The sequence below is a fragment of the Pelmatolapia mariae genome, linkage group LG1, assembly GCF_036321145.2.
Source record: "Pelmatolapia mariae isolate MD_Pm_ZW linkage group LG1, Pm_UMD_F_2, whole genome shotgun sequence".
NCBI classification, from domain to species: domain Eukaryota; kingdom Metazoa; phylum Chordata; class Actinopteri; order Cichliformes; family Cichlidae; genus Pelmatolapia; species Pelmatolapia mariae.
This window is the reverse complement of record NC_086227.1, coordinates 26,166,629-26,190,236: the sequence shown is the minus strand read 5'-3', so window position 1 is coordinate 26,190,236 and position 23,608 is coordinate 26,166,629. Positions and strand designations below refer to the sequence as shown.

General features: G+C 40.3%; 1 protein-coding gene across 4 annotated transcripts; it reads left to right on the top strand.

Moving 5' to 3' along the window:
* The first annotated feature begins 176 nt into the window (after nt 1-176).
* rufy2 (RUN and FYVE domain containing 2) lies at nt 177-23,479 on the top strand. Of its 4 annotated transcripts, none has more exons than XM_063477311.1 (20): nt 177-467; nt 2,199-2,395; nt 6,381-6,554; nt 7,142-7,259; nt 8,414-8,515; nt 8,632-8,755; nt 9,848-9,912; nt 10,016-10,081; nt 10,478-10,547; nt 11,072-11,173; nt 11,338-11,454; nt 11,572-11,664; nt 12,499-12,573; nt 12,669-12,766; nt 18,085-18,204; nt 18,415-18,544; nt 18,693-18,787; nt 19,814-19,862; nt 19,992-20,072; nt 20,307-23,479. In XM_063477311.1, the coding sequence occupies exons 2-20, from the start codon at nt 2,320-2,322 to the stop codon at nt 20,448-20,450; spliced, it is 1,899 nt and encodes a 632-aa protein (XP_063333381.1). In that variant the 5' UTR covers nt 177-467; nt 2,199-2,319; the 3' UTR covers nt 20,451-23,479. The 4 variants fall into 4 exon arrangements, with proteins under 4 accessions (XP_063333381.1, XP_063333376.1, XP_063333368.1 ...); XM_063477306.1 differs by lacking the exon at nt 177-467 and adding an exon at nt 1,383-1,492; XM_063477298.1 differs by lacking the exons at nt 177-467; nt 2,199-2,395 and adding an exon at nt 3,386-4,095.
* The last annotated feature ends 129 nt before the right edge of the window (nt 23,480-23,608 follow it).

Sequence of the window (23,608 nt, the reverse complement as noted above, 5' to 3'; positions counted from 1 at the left end):
GAGACCCACTGGTCTCAGTCTCTTCCTGCTTTGTGTCTTCTGTCGGCTCCCCTTCGTCTCTGCTGTATTTATCCCCTTTTCAGCCTCCTCTCAGTTCTTGCTTGTGTTACTCCTAAACCCCTCCCCCATACAGCTTCCCTGCTCTCTTGTCATTGGGTGCTATGTGGGGTGATGATTGTGGTTTCTGTCGGTGATATCCCCCAAGCGTGTACCGGCTTACTCCTCCTGAACTACAGACATTCATGTTGTGATACTGCATCCATACACCACCTGTGAGATAGACAGATAGATAGATTATTGTCACCAGATGACTGAAGGTCTGGGAGCTGGTAACTGGATGGATAAGGCGAAGCTTTGATGTACATCAAACCCATCTTTCATAGAGTCATCACCTGAAAGTGACCGGATTACAGATTGCTGAGACGCTGACATAACCAAGGATCAACGCACCGCTTTTTCCTGTTGAGGTGAGATGCAGCATCCACATGTTTAAGTAACGACATAGCATTAGGAGTGGTGGAGTGATACTTAGCTGTCACACATACTGTAATCTGTAGTGTGCATGTTGTAATTATACTGTTTTCTATTTGTAAGATGTGTCACTCCTGATATCCTTCTTGCTCCTTGTCATTGAAACTAAAATTAATAAATCTGTGACTGTCAGAGTGTGATCACAGCACCACTCCAACTGCAGCAGCATTGCTGCACAATGAATGGCTGCCTACTACGATGAAACAGTACCACACCCCTATTGGTGGAAAGAGCTTCCAGTGGGGCATATCAATTGGCTCATTGAGCTGTCTCTCGGGCAGAAGGGCATGTCCCAGGGATTGTCAAATGGCACAAAAACACACCATGCTGGAAGTGGTTTGTAGTGAGTAGGGAGAATGTTTAGGTGTGGTTCATGGATGGAGGGAGGAGATAGACGGGAACATGATCCACTGATAAGACGAAAGCTCTGGTTCTGAAGAAGTTTTAACTGAAAAGTATTAAAGCTACTGCTCTAAAATATGAAATAAAAGAATAACTACATTTAAAATCCAGTGCATTTTAACTAGAACGGTGATGCATAGTTATACAGTCATGGTTATACTCGGTGACTCTAACAAAAATGACATAAAGATGGATACAGACAAATTCAGTGAGGTATGGAAAAAAAAACTGAGATAGCAGAAGCCTGAATTTTTTATTCTCTGCTGACTGAACTGACAAATGAAGATTCAGAGAATTAATGGTGGTAGCATTCAGGGAATGCACAGATCTGCACAAACCTGGTCATATGATTCCTGGTCAGCCCTGAGGTATTAGAGAGAGCAGGACATGGAGAGAGAGAGAGAGGAGAAACAGTACTCTTTGTTGTGTAGTGTGCTATAACCCTCTATGCTGCCACAACTGTAATGGATTGTGCTGCTGGTGTGGTTGGAGGCTTTTAGATCTGTATGATGGAAAGGCGGTGGCCCAGCGGATGCATTCCTTATAGCTGAAAGAAAAGGTAAAAAGCCTTCCGTTAAATGTGGTGGTGAGTGTATTTTTACTTAACCTCCTAAGACCCAAACTCTTCCACGGCATGCATTTTTAATTTCTCTTTGATATTTGGGCATACTGGGGCCCAATGAATGTAAAAACGAAGAATTACCAGATTTTTTTTTTTACCTTATTTTTGTTTTTATGAAAAATCAGAGCCATATATGAGGATATTCGTTTAAAATTTTGATAGAACAGTAGCAGTATAATGTCCTGGTAAGTGGATATCAAGCCCTTGTAGAGCAAAATTGAGTATTTTGGTCTAAATAACCCAAAATGTGATGTCCACATATGTGGACGCCAGGTCCTAGGAGGTTAAATACACTTATATTTTGGGAAATTTAGTTTTTAGGATAAATGAAATACTTGAGCAAAGGTACTTTTAGCATATATTATTATTATCATTAAAGGATTTGTATATGTGAGTGATGTGTTTTGGGGGTCAGTGATCAAAATGAGGATTTAAAAAGAGGAAGTGCAGCAGATAATCAGAGTGTGTTTACCTCAAAACCATCCACATCTTCACATCCTGGTGTGCCGGTGAACAAATGCTAGCAATGTATGACTTTAGGTGCTCTTATGTATGAAAGAAGTCAAAATAATGCCAATCACTTATGTAGTTTAATCTTAAAGAGCTTAAAAGTCTGTTACCCTCTTTACTGTCTGTTCCTCAGAAGTGGGATATTAGAAAACCGAAGATAAGCTGACTGTGGAGCTGACCGATCAGAGTGGACAACTTCAGGAGGGAGGATCTACTCTTCAGTTTCCAGTGGGCAGAAAAGAGCCCTACTCATCATGTACTCCCCTCAGAGTCTCCACCGCTGGGGCATCACTCATAGTGAGAGTATGGAGCGGTTAGCCTACAGCCAAGGTATGACGGAAATTTCTGTTTGGTCTCTCATATTGAAAAACAGTGGCTTACCCACAAATCACTGCTTTAAAACAGGTGAGGTACAAGAGTTTAATAGGATGTTCAGGGATTTAGAAAACCAGCCACTGACAATGGCAAATAAGTTTGATGATGCTTCATTTTTATGCTGTTGTGTTCACTGAATCTGCTGAATGGCATTTTATTTTTTCAGATTATTTGAAAATAAAATGATTATTAGCTGCAGCCTTTAGTGTCATCTCGAAACCTAATCAAGTTTTCCATTTAGCTGCGCTCTCTGCCAATATTTGTCTTCTTTCTCTATACTGGTGACTGTGTGGGGGTGTTTATGATTTCCACTGTTCTTTTTTTATATTCTTCTGCATTGTTATTTAAGAATTTTCTACTGTAGGTTTAGTATAGAGGGCATAGGATGCCATGGTAGATGAGTTCAAGGTTGGGGTGGGAAGACATCGGGGATCTGCTCTGACTGCACAAGAGAGGTTGCAGAGCTTATTTTCATGGGGAGTAACTAGGCTGGACAAAACTAGAAATGAGTACATCAGAGGAACAGCTCAAGTTGAGCAGTTTGGAGGCAAAGAGAGAGGAGGTTGAGATGGTTTGAACATTTGCACAGGAGGGATAGTGGATACATTGCGCAAAGGATGCTGAATGTGGAGCTGCCAGGCAGGAGGAAAAGTGGAAGACCATAGAGAAGATTCATGGATTTAGTGAAGGACATGTATGTTGGTTGTTGGTGTGACACAGGAGGATGCTAGGGTGAGATGGAGGCAGGTGGTCCGTTGTGGCGACCCCTAAAGGTAGCAAGAAAGAAGACAGATTTTATTCGGAAGGAGCCTGTTATTTTTCTGTACACGCTCCACCTGCGGGCAGAGCTGCAGTTCCCGTTTCCAGCAGCAGGGGGCGGCAGAGTAGGCTCTAAAATCATTACGTAGTGCTCCCTTTTGTGTGTCTTGTGAGCCGTGTGTGACACCTCCCCTCGGGCGGGTGCAGTGGCACGGCGGAGACGCCAACTATCGGTTAGGTCTGCTGGCTGTAAACAAATCTTTACGCCACCACGATGTATAGAAAATACACGTTTACTGAGCAGCGGTTCTCTGTGCGGTCGGCACCTGCGCTCACCTTCATCATGTAGCGAGAGCGGCGCCAAATTGACGTTTTGGAGCTCGGGGACGTAACGACAGTTGGGTTTTGATTCTGGTTAGAGCTGTCATTGCTTTGCCCAGTGCCATCACAGGTATTTTTTAATAGACATATACGCAGCGATTGTCATTATGCTCGCCAGAGGAATTGAGCATCAAAGCTAGCTCGCTGACGGTTAGCAAAACCGTTTGAATCTGGCTGTTTTCGCAGCGGAGAGCACACCTAGCTACAGTCATTTCAGCGCCTGAACATGGCATCGTCAGCAGAGCACGACCTGTCTCTGTCTGAAGCGGACAGCAGCAAGGATAAATCCCAGGTGTTTGGGATTTTGAGGCTTCAGGAGGAGAAAGCTGCTGCAGGGGATAAAGCTAACAGCAGCAGCACGGTGAGAGGAGGAGGAGGTGGAGGAGACGGGCGATGGCAGGCTCCTATCTTCGCTTTGGCCAGAAAGGCGTCCGAGACCATTTCAGGAAGCATTCACGTCCTGCCCAAAGTGTCGGAACACAGGACGTCCCTGCCAGGAGACTGGGCCGTCCAAGGTAGAGTTTGATGAGCTTCTCGGGCCGTGAGGGTGTGAAGGACTGCCTGGTTACTGATGACGGGACTGATGACATCCAGTAACTAATTTGGATGTTGGTTACGTTAAAACAGTCGCTAATTAAGTTAATTTATACTTCTAACGGTGTGATATTTGCACAATAGATCCCCATGTCTTATTGCTATTAGTTGTTCTGGAGCTTTACTGCCTGCAACATCACATGCTGCATTGGTGCAAATGGAAAATGCCCCTCTGCATCCCCCGGGGTTTGTATCATGCTGCAGAGCTGTTAGCTGCATGTGTTGTCACCCTATTGGTGATCTCACAAAATCAGTAACTGTAGAGCTTTACTGCCTCTGCCCAGCAGCCCGAGTGTCTGTCTCTGTCACCACATCACCTCCCACACTCAGAGCTATAAATAATCTGGCTGGTTTCAGATGTACATCACGGACTTGTGTTTGAATTAAGGATGAAACAGGCAGTTAACAGTTATTTCTGATAAATGTTTGGATTGTTAGCACGAATTTTAAACCCCTGCAACTTCCAGCCTTGTGCGACGAGTGAGGTTGTTGCTTTTAATTTTTTTTGCATCACCTCTGTCTTTTAGTCTGATGAAGATGTATCTGTGGAAAGATCGTCATGATTTATGGCAACACTCAAGACAATTTAGCTGTTCAAAGGCACAGTTTATGCACATTTCTTATTTGTACTCGTGGGCTCTACTAGAGTAACTTTGCATGGTTAACAGATCAAAGTAGTCCTTATTTGTCTTCTCCAATCTACTGGTGTTGTCCCTCAGGTCATCTGTCTGATAGGAGCCATTTTAACCCACTTACACCTCTTTAACCAAGTGCTTTTTAAACTGAGGGGTGGACATTATTGGTAGGGCACAAAAACAGCTAAGTTGAATAAATGTTATGTTTGCAGGGATAGTAAACACTTTAAACCTTTTTCAAATGTTTGACATGTGTTTTGTTGTTTTCACATTTGGCTTGTGGCTAGCTTCAGAAACTGCTGTGGATATTTGCACTCACTGACATCATGCAGAGACAAGTGTTTAAAAAAATATCTGTAATGAAGCATTTGACCGCCTAACTGACCTGTTTTTTTTTGTTTGTTTGTTTGTTTGTTTTTTTGAGAGGGTTTTTATTTCATGTGTAATATGACCAGCAAATAAAGTCGAGTATAATAGGCTTCCTTAACGTTCATAATGGTACATGTGTTAAGCATTTTAGTATCAACAGCTTTACATGACCTGGTTTGATAAGTCTTTCCCTCTAGGGCCAACCTGTCACTGCAATTAAAGTTGCTAGGCAACATATCTGCACGCTTTCACCTGACCCTGCTGTGTCCTGTTCTGCTGTTTGGCTTTACATTAACTGGGTTGTCTAGTTAAAAGCCTTACCTCTCTGGGATGTTGGCTTTTCATGCCTAGGATAATTTCCATAATGAATGCAGAACTGGGACAAAGATTTGTTAACACATTTCTGATCTGTTCAGGTAGACTATCAGAAAATTTTATAAATATGCAACCTGACGTCAAGGTATTTACACAGTATAGCAAGCTTGTCTCTGATAATTACCAGCTGTATGACATTAACCACTTCTGACTCAGTTTTTTAGCCCTCTGACAAAAACATCACCAATCTGTCGAGCTTCTAAAGTGAGACATCTTGAAAATGATCATTAAATGAAGCCCCTCAAATCTCTGAGAAACAGGGGCGCCTCCAAGTGGGGGCCAAATTTGCACCCCACCCCCCTGTGTTGGTAATAATGTAATAAGGTTGCAGAAAAAACTGGTGCCAATCCCTGGACAGATCACAGGGCCAACATAGAGACAGGCAACAGTTTACAGTCTTACATGATCTAATACTTATTTGTTTTTCCTGAACAAGTTTGCTCTTTAAGCTAACTCTATCCTGGGAGAGTGACTCTTAAGCTGCTTCCTTTTCAATCATTAACTGATGGTTGGGACTTTAAGTCAATCAATCAGTCAATTAAAACAGATTATTATAGATTTCAAAATCTTATTTGGTTTTTATGTGTTCCTATTTTCTGTGCTATCAATATGGCCACTCCTATGAAAAAATTCTGGTGGCGCTCCTGCTGAGAAGTTATTTCTTGTTGCCGTGCAGTGTCTGTGCAACCTAGATTAAACTCTGCATGGAGTTCTTAAGAGAATGTAATAGACTCCATATAATTTCTTTCTAAATCTGTATTTCTGTACGAGGAAAATGTAAAGCCATGGATATTTTTTAAAAGTGTTTGCCGTTTGTTTTCCTGCAGCCCTGCGAGACCCCATGGCCATGGAACGAGCTAACTTACTGAACATGGCCAAGCTGAGTATCAAAGGTTTGATCGAGTCAGCTCTGAGCTTCGGGCGGACCCTGGACTCAGACTACCCCCCTCTCCAGCAGTTCTTTGTGGTCATGGAGCACTGCCTCAAACACGGGCTCAGAGGTAAAGATGTCAGCATTGTGCTAGTGTAACTGCACGATAGATTGTTTGTTATTGTTGTTTATTGAACGTGCAGTGGAAATTACTGTGTTTAAACAGCAGCACAAAGAAAAATACATACAGTATAGTAATCTCTAATAATAAAAAAAAGAATTACCATAGGCCTTAAATATGAGGTAGTGCAAAACATTATATACAATAGTGATAAAATAAAAAAATGCACATGGCATTAATAAATAATATCCACAGTTCTGAAAAAGAAGAGAGTTTGATTCAGAAATTTATAAGTTTTATAGAGAACTGCTGGGGCGATTTCCCGAGGTGTTCTTTATGGCAGTGGGATTGAATAAATCTGAGTGATAATAAGCTCTGGTGCCTCTGTAGTATATGAGCAGGTGTGATGTCTTGTTCATGATGGAGAGCAGTTTGTTCAGTGGTCTCACGTCTCTCAGTGACTCATACATCTCCATATTCTGGCCAGTTTTTGTTCCAACTTTGTGATTTAGTTTGTTGCTCCTGCTGGCGCTAATTTTATGTGTAAGCTGGGAATCTGTGATGTCTGATTTTTTCCTGCTTTCTTCTTTTTCCAGTGAAGAAGTCCTTTCTGGGTTTTAATAAGTCCCTGTGGGGTCCTCTGGAGTTGGTGGAGAAACTGTGTCCCGAAGCGGCAGAGATCTCAGTGTCCGTACGAGACCTGCCGGGACTTAAGTAAGAAGTACATGTATTTACACGCATGTTTGCTCTCATATGGCTTGACTTCTCGTCCACCATACAATCATAATCAGAAGTAAAGCTTGAGTCATAGTACTACATACACCTCTCCAGAAAAAGCGCTATACATCTCATGACGCAGCCGCGAATTATCTGCTTTTCTATGTAGACATTTTACTGATTAGAGCAAAGGTAGTGCCTCTGTTAAATCAATGTAATACGGTTTTAACTGCAAGTAGCTTGCTGTTAATGCTAATGCAGGAGCTAGTGTTTTTCCAGTGAAGACACAGGTTGTTATCTCATTTTACAGGCTTCATTATTTTCTATATTTCAGCAAAACAGGGTAGTAGCTCTCTTAGCTCAAATTTCATGATCAGCTCCACTTGTGACACAAACACACCCACACACAAACACAGAGAGCAGTGCACAGGTGTAAATGCAAACAACCACTACAGGGATTCAGTGTGAGTTTGCAAATCAACGCTGAAATGAGAATGTGACGTGAGCCAGCTCAGGGAAGTACCTGGGTGTTTACTTTCACTTCACCTTTAATCGTTCTGCCGCTTCATTTCTTCCTATTTCCCTATTCTTCTTTCATATCGACACAGTTTCTGAACATGTGACACGTGGAACTGTCTTTGGCGGAAACTTCAGAAAATTCAGAAAAATAATGTTAGCGATAGAGCAGGACCAACCTTTATGTAGTGAAGTGATGTGTTTAGCAACAACAAAAAGTGTCATGTCCTGCATTCATACTGAAGTTGTGTCCTTCAGTGGATCTAGCGAGGAGGATTACACTAAACCTCGTTCATGGACAGTTTCCACGCCATGCTTTAAGTTCTCGAGTTTGATCTGGTCCTAAATGAGGAACAGTTGTGTTGTTTCACACAGAGAACAGAGTCTGTTTCCTTTGCTGGGGCTGAGTAAGAGCAACAGACGTGCAAAAAAGCAGGATTTTAGTAACACTGAGTGCCGACGCAAAGGTTTGATACAAGGAAGTGCAAACAGTGTCTGTGCCCACAAAGAAAGCAAAGTTTTGGATGTTCGGATTGAGGGAGAACACCAATACACTGAAAATAGAAAAAGCTTGTATTCAGTAGACACTCAGAAACACCTTGAAATCCAACCTTATCACTGGTGTTTGTTTCCAGGACTCCATTAGGCAGAGCCAGAGCATGGCTGCGCCTGGCTCTCATGCAGAAACGGCTGGCCGACTACCTGCGACTTCTCATCACCAGAAAAGACTTGCTCAGGTACACCAGAGAGAATGTGTATATGTGAATATTATTATATATTTATAATGAAACATTGCCGACTGACTGTTCAGTCCATTAAGGGTAACAGATGATGTCATCTCTCGCTTCCTCAGTGATTTCTATGAGAATTCGGCTCTTATGTTGGAGGAGGAGGGAGCAGTGATCGTGGGCCTGCTGGTGGGCCTCAACGTCATTGATGCTAACCTGTGTGTGAAAGGCGAGGACCTGGACTCTCAGGTACGCCAGTGACGTGGAGAAATATTTTGAGATTTTAAAAAAAATCTGACATTGCTGTGCAGCTGGTTTTATTTAATTTCCTGCTTGCACCATACTAAGCACCAGAGGGTGGTGTTTTGTGTCAGTGGAGCAAAGAATGTTACTCATTTGTCCTGTACTACGTGACCTTTGAGCATAAGCAGTTTATCTTTTGTTGTGTGGTTTCAGGAAGTGTGATTGCCGGTTAAGTTATTTTATCTCTGCATCTCTGACTCCCTTTGTAAAAACAATCTGTGTTCTCTCTTAATATTTATTTTCAGTATTAATCAATTGGAAACTATCTTTTTTAAATTCTCCTTCTTCTTTCTTTTAATCGTGATTTTGATTAAAGGCGCAATAAACAAAATTCAGAGCCACTGGAGTTCATGTTGGAGCATCAGAGGCCTAAATATAAAGATATAGACACAACACCCAAAGCCCTGCATGTTTCATTAGGTAGCAGAAATCTTGTGTTGACTAGAGGTGACGAAAACCAATCCTGCCTCAACCATTAGCCCAGGACAGCAGATTACACAAACCTGAATACTTCTACAGCTGCATCTAGTGTGTCTAAAAGTGTCTGTAAGACTCTCATTTGCTCTGTGTTTCACCGTAGAAGCCAAGCACCAGTAGAGAGCTTGACTTGGCAGAAATGAAATGAGAGCGTGTGAATTAGAAGACAAGCAGTACTATGTTTCAATTTTTGAGGTCATTTAACAGATAACATCCTCTCCTTTGACAGGATGAAACAAACGGGTGGTGACTTGGTTTACTTTAACTTTCCTTTAAGTTCTTATCAGCTCTTGTCCAACTCATCATTTTAATAGTGCTATAGCGAGCCGCTGGCTTTTGTGCATGCATGCGGTTAATTGATACATTTTTGTAGTTACAAACTGCATATATTGTGTTTGTTTTGTGACTTTTAAATAAGTCAACATATACTTGTAGACATCTAATTTCTGTAAATGGTCTGGATTTCTTCAAATTCCTTCAAATTAATGTTTGTGCAGTCGTTGTGAAAAGCAACGCGCCTGCCTCTGAGTGATACTAGCGCCTTCGTTTTATTCATTTAAGGTCGGGGTGATCGACTTCTCCATGTATTTGAAGAATGACATAGATGATTACAGGAGTGAAGAGAGGTACGTTTTGTTTTTCTTCTCTCTCCTCAGTTTGATGCAGCTGGTTTCTTTCCCCAAATGTGATGCTGCTCTCTTTCTCTTGTGTCTGTTTCTATGACAACAGGAATAGCCAGATAGCATCCATCTTGGATCAGAAGAATTATGTAGAGGAACTGAACCGACAGCTCAAGTAAGACATTTGTTTGTACTGGAAACAGACCTGTGTGCTGGAGGACCTGCAGATTGTGCTGTTAATAACTGACAGGAACTTGCAGGAAGTTTTTGTATTTTTACCACAACACTTCCCAGAATAAAAGTATTCCAGAGTTCGAGATTAAACCTGTCTGGGTGGTTTAGAAATCCAACTTTTGTCTTCTCACAGACTTGATAGTAATGAACGTAGACTAATCTGAGTCTTTCGTTAATGCTAACAATTTTAAACAAACCGTACTTGTGTGGCGGCTGTGATTATATTACAGCTATTGCAGTCCTGGTTTCATATACCAAATATTAAATGTTTGCACATTAATTTAATGAAACTCATATAGAGGTCAGAGGCCCACCATAATGTTTTTTCTTCATGCAGCTCCACAGTTCACGGGCTTCAGGGCAGAGTCGACTCTCTAGAGAAGTCCAACTCTAAACTCATTGAGGAGGTGAGAACCAATAATTACCAAAGAGTCCTCTGTGTGGAGAAGTATTTGTCTGTTACACATTAAAGTCATAGAGTATATTTGGAGTATAATAGCGTCTGTGAAAGCCCTTACAGCCTATTTGGCACAATGCTTTTCACCAAGTTACACGGTTGCACATGCAGCTCTCTAGTGACACCGCTTGTTTAGAGGTTTGAGGTATGTCTAACCTTTAAGCTGTAATCCTCCAGCCAAATTTGGAGTTTCTTATCAGGGTTTTTCTTTTTAAAACTGGGCTTTTGAAGGGTGACTACTCCTTTAAGTCTTGTACAGTAAAGCCAACAAATCTGTGTTTAAACTTATTTAAGAGAAATCTATGAATTTGCCTTTTTTGTGACCATTTGCTAAGCAAAATGTCCAATGTGTGTGGGTAGAAGAAACCTAAATTTGCAAAACAAGTAAAGACAGTCTTTTACTTGTGATATCTGTTTATACCATACTAGATTTTAACTCTGGTTTTAAACATGTGGATATGTTTGTGTGTGCAGTTAGCCATAGCCAAGAACAACATCATCAAACTGCAGGAAGAAAACCAGCAGCTGAGGAGTGAAAACAGCCTCATTCTGCTGAAGACGCAGCAACATTTAGAGGTACACAGTGTCGCATGTACAAGCACAAAGTGAAAGTTTCTGAATGTTATTTTTTCAACTAAAACGGAAATTAGGTTTTACAATCCATCCATATAAAGTTTCCCTGTTGGTGTTTTTTTTTTTTTTTTTTAATTAATTTTTATTTTTTTTATTTTTTTATTTAGTTAACTCAAGGTGACGTGTCAGTGGAGAGAGACACGTACAAACAGTCTCGTCAGGGTTTGGATGAGATGTACAACGAGGTGCGAAGACAGCTAAAAGAGGAGTGTCAGCTCAGACAGGTCAGACAGTGGCCGTGCGTGCGTGCGTGCGTGCGTGTGTGTGTGTGTGCGTGTGGAATGTGTTCATGATGTCATTATGAACAAATAGATTACATTTATGCATTTTGCCATTTTCAGGATGTGGAGAATGAGCTGGTGGTCCAGGTGTCGATGAAGCAGGAAATGGAGCTCGCCATGAAACTTCTGGAGAAAGATATTCACGAAAAACAGGTAAGAACAAATATTTTGTTTGCAGAACAGATTCTTAGTTACTGATACTGAAGCAGCGGCATTATTTCATCTTTGTGAGGAGATGCAAACATAATTAAAATTCCAACTGCAATGGATAGAGAATGTCAGCCATCATTACCTGTTCAAAAAAGGCTGTTGGGGTATTGTCATCATCTGTCAGGTGGGCGGGCAGCATGGATTCGCAAGTTTATGAATGGGATGACTTGAAGACCTTGGACAAGTTAGAATCCAGAAGTTTTCTGAAAATCTTGTGAACGTGATAAGGAGGTGACCTAGGATTTTCAAATTAATACCATAGGTATATCGACTAGGAGGCTGAGGGGTAGCACTGGCGAATGCCAGTATTTTTTTTATTTGTAAAACAAATAACCCAATTTGTGATTAGGATCAATTTATAACCCTCACACTCCTGATTTTTAATGTTCAGTCACTGCTAACCAGCTCGCTGCTTCCAGTCTAATGTGTTCCCTACCAGGTGACTCACTGGTCAGTCTGCTGTTATGCAGATTCTTTATATCATTCAGTTGCTTCCCTACAGAGAATCTTGTCCTGCAGTCGACCCAAACTTAACTTCACTATCTTAGATTGCAGCCAGTAATAATTATCTGCTTTCTTTGATATGAAGAGTAGAAGAACTTATTGGTAACAGAGCATTTAGAGCAGTCTGAAGTCTCACAGGGAATGTTTAATATGAGCATCCAGTTTTCTGTAACTGCTATAGTAAGTCAAAAAAACAAAAAACATGCATGTGTGCATAAAGAAGACAGCCAATACTGGACCAGAACACAGCTAAGTCTCTGATTTTATTAATAGGACACACTGATTGGACTGAGACAGCAGCTGGATGAGGTCAAAGCCATCAATGTAGAAATGTACCAGAAGATGCAGGTACAAACACACACTCATTGTCATATAATGTTTAAGATCCAGAAATAACAGAGAACTATAGAAATCCTTACTACTTCCCTTTTTCTTTTTTTAAGTCGTCTGACGAGGAAATGAAGAAGAAGAATGATGTGATCAGTCGTCTGGAGGAGAAGACCAATCAGATCACTGCCACCATGAAGCAGCTGGAGCAAAGGTGAGACACACAGCCTCTGGATGCACAGCACACACCGTCAAAGCACTTTGTCCACTTTGTTTCACGTCCAGGTGTTTACACCATGTTCTCTGCTGCTCTGTTCAGACTCCTCAGCCTTTAAGTTACTTGATAATACTTTATGTCTCTTTAGAAAAGTAAGTTTGATATTTCTGGGAATTTTTTGATGATGTTGTTATGTTTTGGTGTAAATAACTATATACAGAAAAGAATTGGGACTATGATTATTAATCAATCAATATGTTCTATAGGGCAAATTGGTTGATGGTAGCCCATAAAAGTAATAAAAGTCACATAAAACATAACAAACAAGTAGAAATGCACCTTTCTCTTCTCCCTAAACATTTAATTGTTTTTGATTTGTGCAGTGGTTACAAAAAAAAGACAAAACTTTCAATATGTTATTACTCGTTTCCTTGTGGAAACCCTGCTATCCCATATTTATCATATCTGACACACTGCAGTAAATCTCATGCATGTTCAGCTCTGTTGCTATTGGCCCATGTCTTTCAGTCCTTCAGTGTGTACGTGCTCCATGTTTGTGGTTTTATCTGCGAGTTCATTGATGCTTTATGACCCCCCCCTCCCCTACCCGAGCCCATTGTCTCCCAGTCAACACACTCCACCCCTCCCATCTCCTCTCCCATTGGTTTAATTCTGTTCCATCCTATTTGCGATTGGTTGTGAATGTTTTATTTTTTGCTATCCTAAAGATGTTTGTAGGCTGGTGCTATAGGACACATTAGTGGGAGTTTTGTGGTGTAGCTAAAACTTTTTAATAAAATAAATCTAATCATATAAAGAATCACTTTATTTACATCTAATGGAAAATCGCCCCCTGAGAATTGGACATGTAGTTGTTGTGAGTGTAAAGCTTGGTGTCCAGGCTCAAATCTTCCATGTTGATAGTGCAGTGTTGTGCAGATGTAGCCGGGAAATTCCAGATGTATCTGCCGCAGTCATAATCATCTATATTCTGCATTTCCTTGCCCTCTTTTTCCAACTTCTTTTCATTACTCAAGCTTACTCAGATGAATGTTACAATGCCTTACGTTTACACTTCCTGTTGTGCTTGTGATGTTAAGTCGCAAAAAGTGTTAAGTATAACCCGGGCCACTGATGTATTGACATCCTTTCTTCCTTCCCTCCTTTCTTTCCTCTTTTTTCCCTCCCTTCTGTTTCTCTTTTATAACTTCCATCCATTCATTTTGCTCCCTCGAAACCTCCATGTTTAATGTTTTTGGTTTTTTTTTTCGTTGCCCGATTTTTATCCCTGCTCCTCTGTGCAGTGATAAGGATCTGCTCAGTCAGACCAGAACGCTTGCTATGTCATTTGTCAAGTGTGCCAGCACAGACACAGAGCACCAGTATAAGCTAGTCAAGGACATCTCCTTCTGAGGATATGAGCGCATGACTAAAAGGACTTTACTTAGAAGAACATTCCTGTTTTTTTGCACATAATATTCAGATGGTTTTAGGGCCTGAGAGCTGCCACAGATTCAGGTGAAACTGGGACTGCATGTTTGATTTATTTACTTCATCAGCAAAGTGCTGGGATTCAAAGAGATTATTGCCGTGTCTCGTGACCTTTGGTTAAAATGCATCCAAACAACTTTAAGAGGTTTGTTGGTCAACAGTGACTGGATACAAAAAATGGATGTAGTTACTGTGAGCTGAGAGCTTTGATTGTTTCCACCTTGGTGTTTTGAAACATGACAAACGAGGGGAGGATCTGAGTAAGAAATGGAGGGACGCAAGTTATGTAGGCCCACCCTAAAGACTCCTAGTATGGATCATAATGTACAAACTGAACATCGTGTTGCATTTAGGACGACTTTAAACTAATGACTGAGAGGTTTGTTCAGCTCTCTGACTCGTTTTTGCAACTCTGTCTGAGTATTTGACTCCATTAGCCGTAATTTACATAATTTCTTATCCATGTTTCTGTAGGCATTTATGGGCTCAATGCCACCCTCTTTCAGAGGTAGCTGTGCTGAAACTAGGGATGCTCCTAGTGGTTAACTTACTAGTTGTTAAATGAGAGGAAAAATTAGACTAGTTGACTACTCTAAAAGACAGAAAACATCCAAAAATATACCACGTGTATAAATGATAAACTTAAACTTTATCATACATTAGAATTTTTGTTATTTTAGCTATATGAAACCATTAATCACATTAATTGTGTTAATGGTAAATAGACTGCTTCTTATATAGTGCTTTTCTACTCTACCTGAGCACTAAAAGCGCTTTACAAGCATCATTCACACCCATTCATTTAAGCACTTATTTCTATGGTTAAACGCTTTCTATCATATCTATTCATACTCCGATGAATACCGATGCATTGAAGAGCAACTTCAGGTTATTATCTTACCCAACGATATTTGGCTTACAGACTGAACCTGCCATACCTCCTGAGCTACAGACACCCCTAATCAAATCATGTTTTAAATGCCGCCGTGTATAACATTACAAACATGTACAGTCTGCAGACTTTGGATAACTGAAGTAGCGGCCTTGGTTTCTTCCACAACCCGGTGCAGAATGTGGTTACACGTTACTTGAGTTGCTTTCAGTTTATTTTGACAGACGTTCGTCTATGATTGTTATTTTTTAAACAGAGTACTACAGAATACTTTCCCGCCTCACTTTTTTAAAACTTCTTCTATTAAAAGAGAAAGGAGGAGGTGCCTCCGATTGTTGGGTTGCAGCCCCAGGTGGTGGACGGTGGTGTTGTAACCTCTTTGAACTAGTAATGTCCTCGTGTATTAATAAAATACGGATAATATGTTTAATCAGTTAGTATTTCTGATGCCACAACCATTAAATGTCTAATCAACTAGTTCTGCACAGCTATAGTGTGTAGAGTGTGCTGGGGAGGCTGGTTACTGAACACAGCGCTAAGTACAACTAGTGTTTATTAATATCCTTGTGGCCACCTTATTGAATATATGAGCACTGTAAATTAATGAAAGGTTTGATAAGATTTACAAATGAGTTGCTGTACTTTTGAAGAACTACGACATCTAAAACATCTGTGTAGTATCATAATGCACTTCCTTGGCTAGATGGCGGCTGTGCTGCTCACTGTTCTTTTATAGTGTGTTCGAGCTACCTGTAACTTACGTATACAGTGCATTTTCTGTTCTTTCCACATTGCATTTGTTATATTTGGCAGTGCTGAAATGTTTCCAGTTTTTTAAGATATGCCTGAGATAATAGACATTAGCGGTAAAAGATGAGCGCTGTTTGAAGCAGCTTGTTACGATGAAGTAAATGAAGCATGGTTACAAAACCAGACAGGTTGCCCCCTGCTGGACATTAGAAAGTATGCAGGTTTGCTCTGACTTCAGTTTTCAGATCCAGAAACCAGGTCCATCTTTTATATACAGTCTATGGTTAGTGCTAAGTGAGGGAAAGTGTACTCTGTCATGACAGTTTAACTGATCCAATATTGAGACAGTTAATACTATAATAGAAACTGAAAAAATGTTTTAAATTAATCATACACTACTATTCATGAACATGCGCAGGCGTGCACACTCATACATACAAGTGCTACATATTCTTCCTGTCTCCAGTAGTCAGTTTATGTGCAGTAACACAGATAGTGAGATAGCAGGCTGTTTGGATGTAATCATAGAGGTATTTATCGATCACATTGAGTTAGAGGGCATGCGCTCGGCTTTCATGTCACAGCTACTGAGAGGTTTTACCTGCTAACGCTGAGTCGAGTCCCATTAACGTTTAGTCAAGATGAAAAATAAAGGTGGAAGGTGCTAGTAGTTAATCATTAAAGACCTTCCCACCACTATAGGAAAAAAATGCAGACACACCTGTTAACAAAATAGTTAAAGGCATCCACACTGTCTTGGCTGAGTTGTTTGAGTAACCGTTTCTGTTCTTTGCTGTCTGTTCCTCCACCAGGAAGAGTGTTTTTATTTTCTTCCCAGGCAGCCGAAACTGTTAATGCCCACAAGTAAGCGCTGGAACAGGAAAACCATCACAAATCTAAACAAAATGTTTCTGCTGCTGTCTACATTTCACCATAATCAGGCACTGAGGTCCCCCTGCAGATGTTTAGTCAGAAATTTCTGCTGCTTTTAGTTTGCTGCCGGTTTTGTCTGCATGGCGAACCTTACCCCTCGTTAGTAAGCATTAAATTGAGATTTCAGACACAAAACTTTGCTCCATTTCTCTGACACACGACACTGTAATGGTGCAAATTGTAAGGATTGGTGAGATTGTCAGCAGAAAGTAGTTTACATTCATTGTTGGGGCACTATATAGAGCCTAGATCACATGCTCAGAATTTGGACACTCAAGTAATATAGTGGAAAGTAAATATGTGCACTATGTCTTTAAAAAAAAAAACATGAATTTGCACACAGCTCATCTCATTGTCAGGTTGAGATTTTTAGATATAAACTACTCTGTGGGACCAGCAGCTTTAGATCAGTCAGTATGTTTTGTCTCTGCAGAACAGACAGCTGATCCAAATGAAAAGACCTGTAGTTACACAGCTGTAAACCTCTGGAGTTCCTGTCAAGGGAACTGCGTTATTGTGTTTGTCTTGGCATATTTATTGACTTTTGTGATATATCAGGAAGTAATTCTACTCTTAACTCCATGTTCCTAATACTTCTAATCTGAAGAAAAAGAAACAGTCAGTACAGCTGTTTAAAATTCACAACTACTGTCTTTTATCACCGTGATCAATAAAGGTAGATGTTTTGAAAATGCTGGGTATGTTTTGAGTTTTCTGTGCAACCTTTAGCATGCCGTGTTTAGAAACATTTTTTTATGTGAACAGTTAGTGTATGCCAGGGTGTGGCGGAGCAAATAAAAGAAGAGGACTACAGTAGCTTTGCATGAGTTGTGATTTAAAATAATCTGTCTGAAACAAGCAATGGTAAAGAGACTCTGTGTGAGAGCAGCTGTCCTTTACTCTCCTTGTCCAATTAGTTTCTCCTAGGTGATTTCCACGCTTTGTTTGATTATGCATCTTTGTTTTGGCGTCTTTACACTTTTTGTGTTCCTTATTGTTCTTTTTAAACACCCGCAGGTAAATTCTCAGTCACGCGTCCTTTTGTTGCTCACAGTTTTACTTCCTGGCAGTTCAAACTGCAACACCTTCCTTCATCCCAGCCTCAGCCGTGCCTCCTTTACTTTACTGTCCATCCTCCCGCCCATCTCCCTATGTTGTTTTCTCCCTCTACACCCCAACTTCCTCTTCCCTGCCCTCCCAGTTTTTTCTCTCCATGGTCCTGAGTTTGTTCCTGGTTATAATGGTGCAGATTACAGGAGGCAGAGCGGCACCGCACCTCGGCCGAGGAGGGCACCAGACGCTTCAAGCTGGATTTTGCAAACAAGGCCGACAGCCTCCAGCGGCAGATCGAACACAGAGAAAAGCAGCTGTAAGCAAACCTCTACAAAACTGATTGGTTAAGACACACCCACCCACACATAACAAAGCACATCTGCTTTAACTAAATTTTACATAAATACTTGAGACATTGATTTTTTTTCCATGTACGTTTAAATCAGTGCATGCTATAATATAATCTATCACTTTGTCACCTTCACCTTCTTATTGATATAAACATGTGGATGTGCTGTACCTGTAGCCAGCAGCTGGAGACGGACCTAAAGATAGAGAGGGAGTGGAGGCAGACTTTACAAAATGACCTGCACAGGGAGAGGGACTCAGTAGCTCAGCTCAGCACAGAGGCGCTGCAGATAAACGGTCTAAAAAAGGTAAGATGGGGGAAAATAAATACTGGACAGGATGCTATGTTGTTTTTTTTTTAAGTGCGTGTTTGTGCTTATGACAGTACACATTTCCGTTTACTTGATATATGTTGATCCTTTTCTTTTCTTGCTTCCCTTTGATTGATTTTTCCAGGAGTTTCATCGTCTCCAGGATGAAAATGTTCAGCTGAAGACCATTTGTGAGGACCAGGAAAAAGCTCTGGAGGAGCTTGGCTCCAAACTCAGCGAGTATGCAAACTTTATTTTGAAAAGCTCTCTTTTCACCATAACAAAGTTGCTTAGCAGTTTAGAGGGAGGTGAGGCAATGTCTCAGAAGTCTTGGCCTTTCCACATTTTTCTCATGCAGCGTAATAAAACTTGATTATGAATCAGATATACATTATGTGGTATAGGAACAATTCTAGATGAGCCTTTTTACAAGTAAATCCTAGCATGAGAACTATAAAGACTGTCATACTGACCAACCAGTGGCTGCTAGGAAGTACGTGACACAGACACATGTGCCAAAATCAGGTGTTAACAGCATGAGTGAGCTACCAATGTGTAGCAAGTGTAAACAAATTAAATTGGTGCGAGGTTCTTCAGCTTTGAATGGCTCCTTAACTGTTGTCATGATGTTGTCATGATGAACTGTTGGACAGCTGATTCCTCCCCCTTTCTCCTTCTGGGTAACACTGAAATGACGTCTTTTATAGAGCTTCCTGATTGGCAGAGCTAGCACAAATTTTTGACTTATTAAGTTTAAATCTTTTAGTTCTTTTCTTGAAAATTTTGAGCTTTTGACTCAAACATTTTTTGAGTTATTCCGTCAAATTTTTTGAGATACCCTACTGAAAATTTTAAGTTATGGATGAAAACATTTTTCTTTTTTCAGTGGCAAAAACAGGCATCCTTAGTTTCCAGTTTGCTTTTCACTGCCACACAACAAAGGCATTTAGACATCTGTGACTAAGGCTTAAATCTAAATTATAAGCTGTCATCTGTTTAATGAAAAAAAGAAGAAGATATTCGCTGGGCATCACATGTAGATCACTGGGAAAACTGTGTTTAGTGAGAATAAGTTAATTTTAACGTAGTTTGATACTTTTATTTAAGGTTTTTGGCACGAGAGTAAGCGGTTTTAATGATTCAGAAAAACTGTAACAACAGCAATATCATTATCATTACAGCTAAAATCTTCTTTATCTCTGCGTGTGCTACAAAATGAAATTCATGCCCTTCGACTGGTAACTTTGTCCATTTTGTCTAAATCAGATCCAAACTGAAGATTGAGGACATCAAAGAAGCCAACAAAGCTCTTCAGGTAATTCAGACAGTTTAATAAGAAAAAAAAGGATCAGAAGAAGCTGCAAAATCCCAGAATAAGTGTAGTTAGCAAAGCTGACTTTGGTTTGTGTGCTATTTAAGAACACAGGTTTGTTGTTTGTTTCAGGGGGGTCAGGTTTGGTTGAAGGACAAAGAAGCCACTCACTGCAAGCTCTGTGAGAAGGAGTTCTCCATCTCAAGAAGAAAGGTCTGTCTTAAGTTGACTTCAGATAGTTACATTTGAACCGGGGTCGTAATCAGCACTGAATGATTTTGGATGGTTTGTGATTTTACACCCATTTTATCTAAAAGATCTTCAGGATCAGTCATGGTTTTAACCTCAGAGACCCCAAGAAATACTTAAAAGAATCATTGATCTTAATGGATGTAAAATGAATCCAGAAACATTTAAGTTGGTTTTACTCTCTGTCTCTTTCTACAGCACCACTGTAGGAACTGTGGGGAGATTTTCTGTAACAGCTGCTCTGACAACGAGCTTCCTCTGCCAGCATCTCCCAAACCAGTGCGAGTCTGTGACACCTGCCACGCCCTCCTCCTGCAGCGATGCTCCTCCAATCCAACATGAAAGAGTGCTGCGCTGGTGCCGTGACGGCCTCGGAACAGTCACACTCATGAGTACCACCTCTCCAGTGTTGTATAAGATCCATATCCCAACTTATATCTACAGTGTTTGCTGCTAAGGGGTGGAGCACATGCATTTTATGATCCTTACACTTGATTTGTCATTTGTTTAAAGGAAGGAAAAAAAAAAAAGAGCGACATGTGCATCTGTCTAACTTGTCGATGTAGCTGCTTGACTCTGAATGCAGAACATCTGCAGAGAGTCTAAAATATCTTCCCTTGTAGTCAGAGAAGAGTCTGCTGTAATATTAATAGTTATGACTGTCAGCCCCAAGTATATATATTAAGTCTCAATGAAAATAACGAAGAAACCATATTTAGTTTATGGTGCACAATCCAATGACCAGGTAACCATTTGTCGTAACTGCTACTCCAAAAAATGGTCACTAAAGTAAAAGCTCAAACTCTAAGACTTCATGAAGCCCAGCCAGTGATCAGCAGGCTGGTTTGGGTAAAGTTCAGGGGGTGTGAGTGTTTGGTTATGAAAGCAGAAACGGCTCTGCAGAGGTGGAAGTGAAACTGCACTATGATGAACACTCCTTGTAGCTAAAAGCAGACAGTTCTATGAACCAAACCTCTAATGCATCTGTTAGTCCTCAAAGTCTCCACAATAACTTTAAAATCTCACCTGTTTGACTATAAAGTTTGCACATGCAGTATGGTGGCCTTGCTACGGCTGTCGGCTCGGACTCCTTTGCACCTTCTTTTAAGATGGATTTAAAAGAACTCAAGAGTTAAATGCCTCAGACAGCGTTTAAGGAGGAAAAGAATTGTGCCACAAAACAACAACAAAAAATCACTTTCTGTCACCGTTGTAGCAGCAGGTGTTTGACAGACAAATCACCACAGAACGAAGATGGTCATGGCCTCATAAAATAGGCTAAAGGCCTCTTTTTATCTGAAGTTAAGTACTGGAGTTATTTATTAAACCTGACTTTGACATGGAAGTAATGTTATGTCCTGACATAACATATTGCACTTTGGGACCTTAGACTGTATATAAAAGATGGACTCACTGGTTAGCGAAGCCCTTATGTGAGCTGAGTGTTTCTCGTTTCTCATCTCGATGTTTGGGGGATGTTCGTGGTCACTGTGTTGTTTGCTGCACGCACCAATTGTGATGTCACCACTGCCATCACAATGGCACACTGATTCTACAGGTTGGACTGAACAGGACTTGCTGCAGTCTTTTCCTGAACAATAGATGTCATCACTCAGGAGAAACCTCCACATCAGCGCAGGTATAGGAGTAGAAGAAGTCTCATCTCATTGAGCTTGAGCACAAAAACGGAGGTGCACAACCAGCCGAAACGACACTAATGTGTGGCACACCCCAGCAGTTGTGATGTCATATTATGCGCAGAAGGGAAGGGATTAACCAGGTTTTTAAGTCACAAAGTAGGTCTACCTAAAAGGCATAAACTGCTTTTTTTTGTTGTTTTTTACTCTAATGGGGACCATAATATACAAATAAAAGATCATGTTGTATTTAGTAAAATGTAACACTAGAGATTAAGACCACAATCTCATGAGGAACGTGTTTAACTTCATAGATGAGGGTGCTCAAAGGAAGAAATTCCAATAGATTTGTATAGTCTGACTTCTTTCTGAAAGTTCGCTGCTGACCATTACAACACGAGACCCAGAAATTATCTCCATCTTTAATATACAGTCTATGTTGCTCAGCTTCAGTCTCGTATTTCAGATGTTTTGGTTTCTTGGAAGATGCACAAGCAAAATTAGTTATGAACTTGTCATCCTGTATGCATTTAATGTTGAGACTCCTTTGCATAACCATTGGGAAAAATCTTAGGACTACATTTTTATAAATCCAGGAACATTTTTATAAATGGGATTTGTACGCAGTCACACTTCAGGCTAAATCTGCAGACTATTTACTGCTCCAGGCAGCTTGAGCTCTGCTGACACTAGTTTCCCGTGGGGATATGAAAAGCACTTGAATTTTTTCTTTGTTTTTTTTTTTTGTGGTATTTGTGCCATATGTGCCTGTGTAAATGCAGTGATTACCTTCTTTTCACGTTGCCAAAATGAGTCCTATATTTCTAAAAGGAGAGCCCAGAATATTTCAGAGTAGCAACACTAGCCAAGGGGGAAAAAAACATTAAAGGTACGTTTCACTGTTTTTGTGACACTAATGCAGTGGGTGCTGCTTTAAGGAGCAAGAGGAGGGGTCGATGCAGCCAGCTCTAGCTTGTGAGCTCAGTCGTCTCAGTGTGGCTGGTTAATTTGTTTTTTGGAAATTAGAGAACATCACGACTAAAGTTAGTGGTTGTAAACGTGAGTGTTACCTACTTACAAAATATGTTTGAACACTTGCCAATCGTACTGGGTAAAATCTAGATTTGAGTTTGTTTTATACACATTAATTTGTACTTTTATAAGCCTGAAAATTTTGAACTTTCCCCTGTTTACTTGAAGTTTGTTGCAATCAGATGTTAAAGAATCACTTTTTTTTTTTTTTTTTTTTTTAAACTGCTGCTCCATTCGTGAGGGGAAGTTTAACCATTTTAAAATTGTGCATTTGTGTTGCCAAACTAAGAGTTTTGAATGGAAGTTTGAAATATGAGTTCCAGTGCATATTCTGGTTTTGTGCTTGCAAAGTTTACAAATTGATATATTTTTTTTCATTAAAGAACTGGATGTTGTAATTCCAGTGAAGAGACAATAGGCCGGGGATGATTTCAATAAGTGATAAAATTGTTTCAGATATCGTCTAAACATGTCATGAAGATGTATTGGCAGATATTTCCGAGCTGAACCCAGACTAGTCTTGTTTTTTGTCTTAAATGTCCCAGATTAATGTGGGACTTGTACAGTTGATACATATTAATGTTGTATATAAATATTGATTACCACTGTTGCCCTTTAGCTTACTTTGCAGTTTAAATTTAACTCTGTTGCCAGCAGTCTGTTGTCTTGACTGTTTCGCAGTTTCTGATTAAACACTCACAGAATGGGTTCCTGCTTCCTGTCATTTTTTCCTAGCAGATTCAAGTCCTCAACTTGAATCAGCTTTTCTTTTTTTAACATAAAATGCGGACTCTTATTTTTAATAACCTCAATATGGAGATTTGTCCTCAA

Coding starts and splice junctions, on each gene's coding strand:
- rufy2 (XM_063477298.1), top strand. CDS start 3,807: ATGGCATCGTCAGCAGAGCACGACCTGTCTCTGTCTGAAGCGGACAGC. Junction 11,665..12,498: donor AAGATATTCACGAAAAACAG/GTAAGAACAAAT, acceptor TTTTATTAATAG/GACACACTGATTGGACTGAG. Junction 18,205..18,414: donor GAACACAGAGAAAAGCAGCT/GTAAGCAAACCT, acceptor CTGTACCTGTAG/CCAGCAGCTGGAGACGGACC.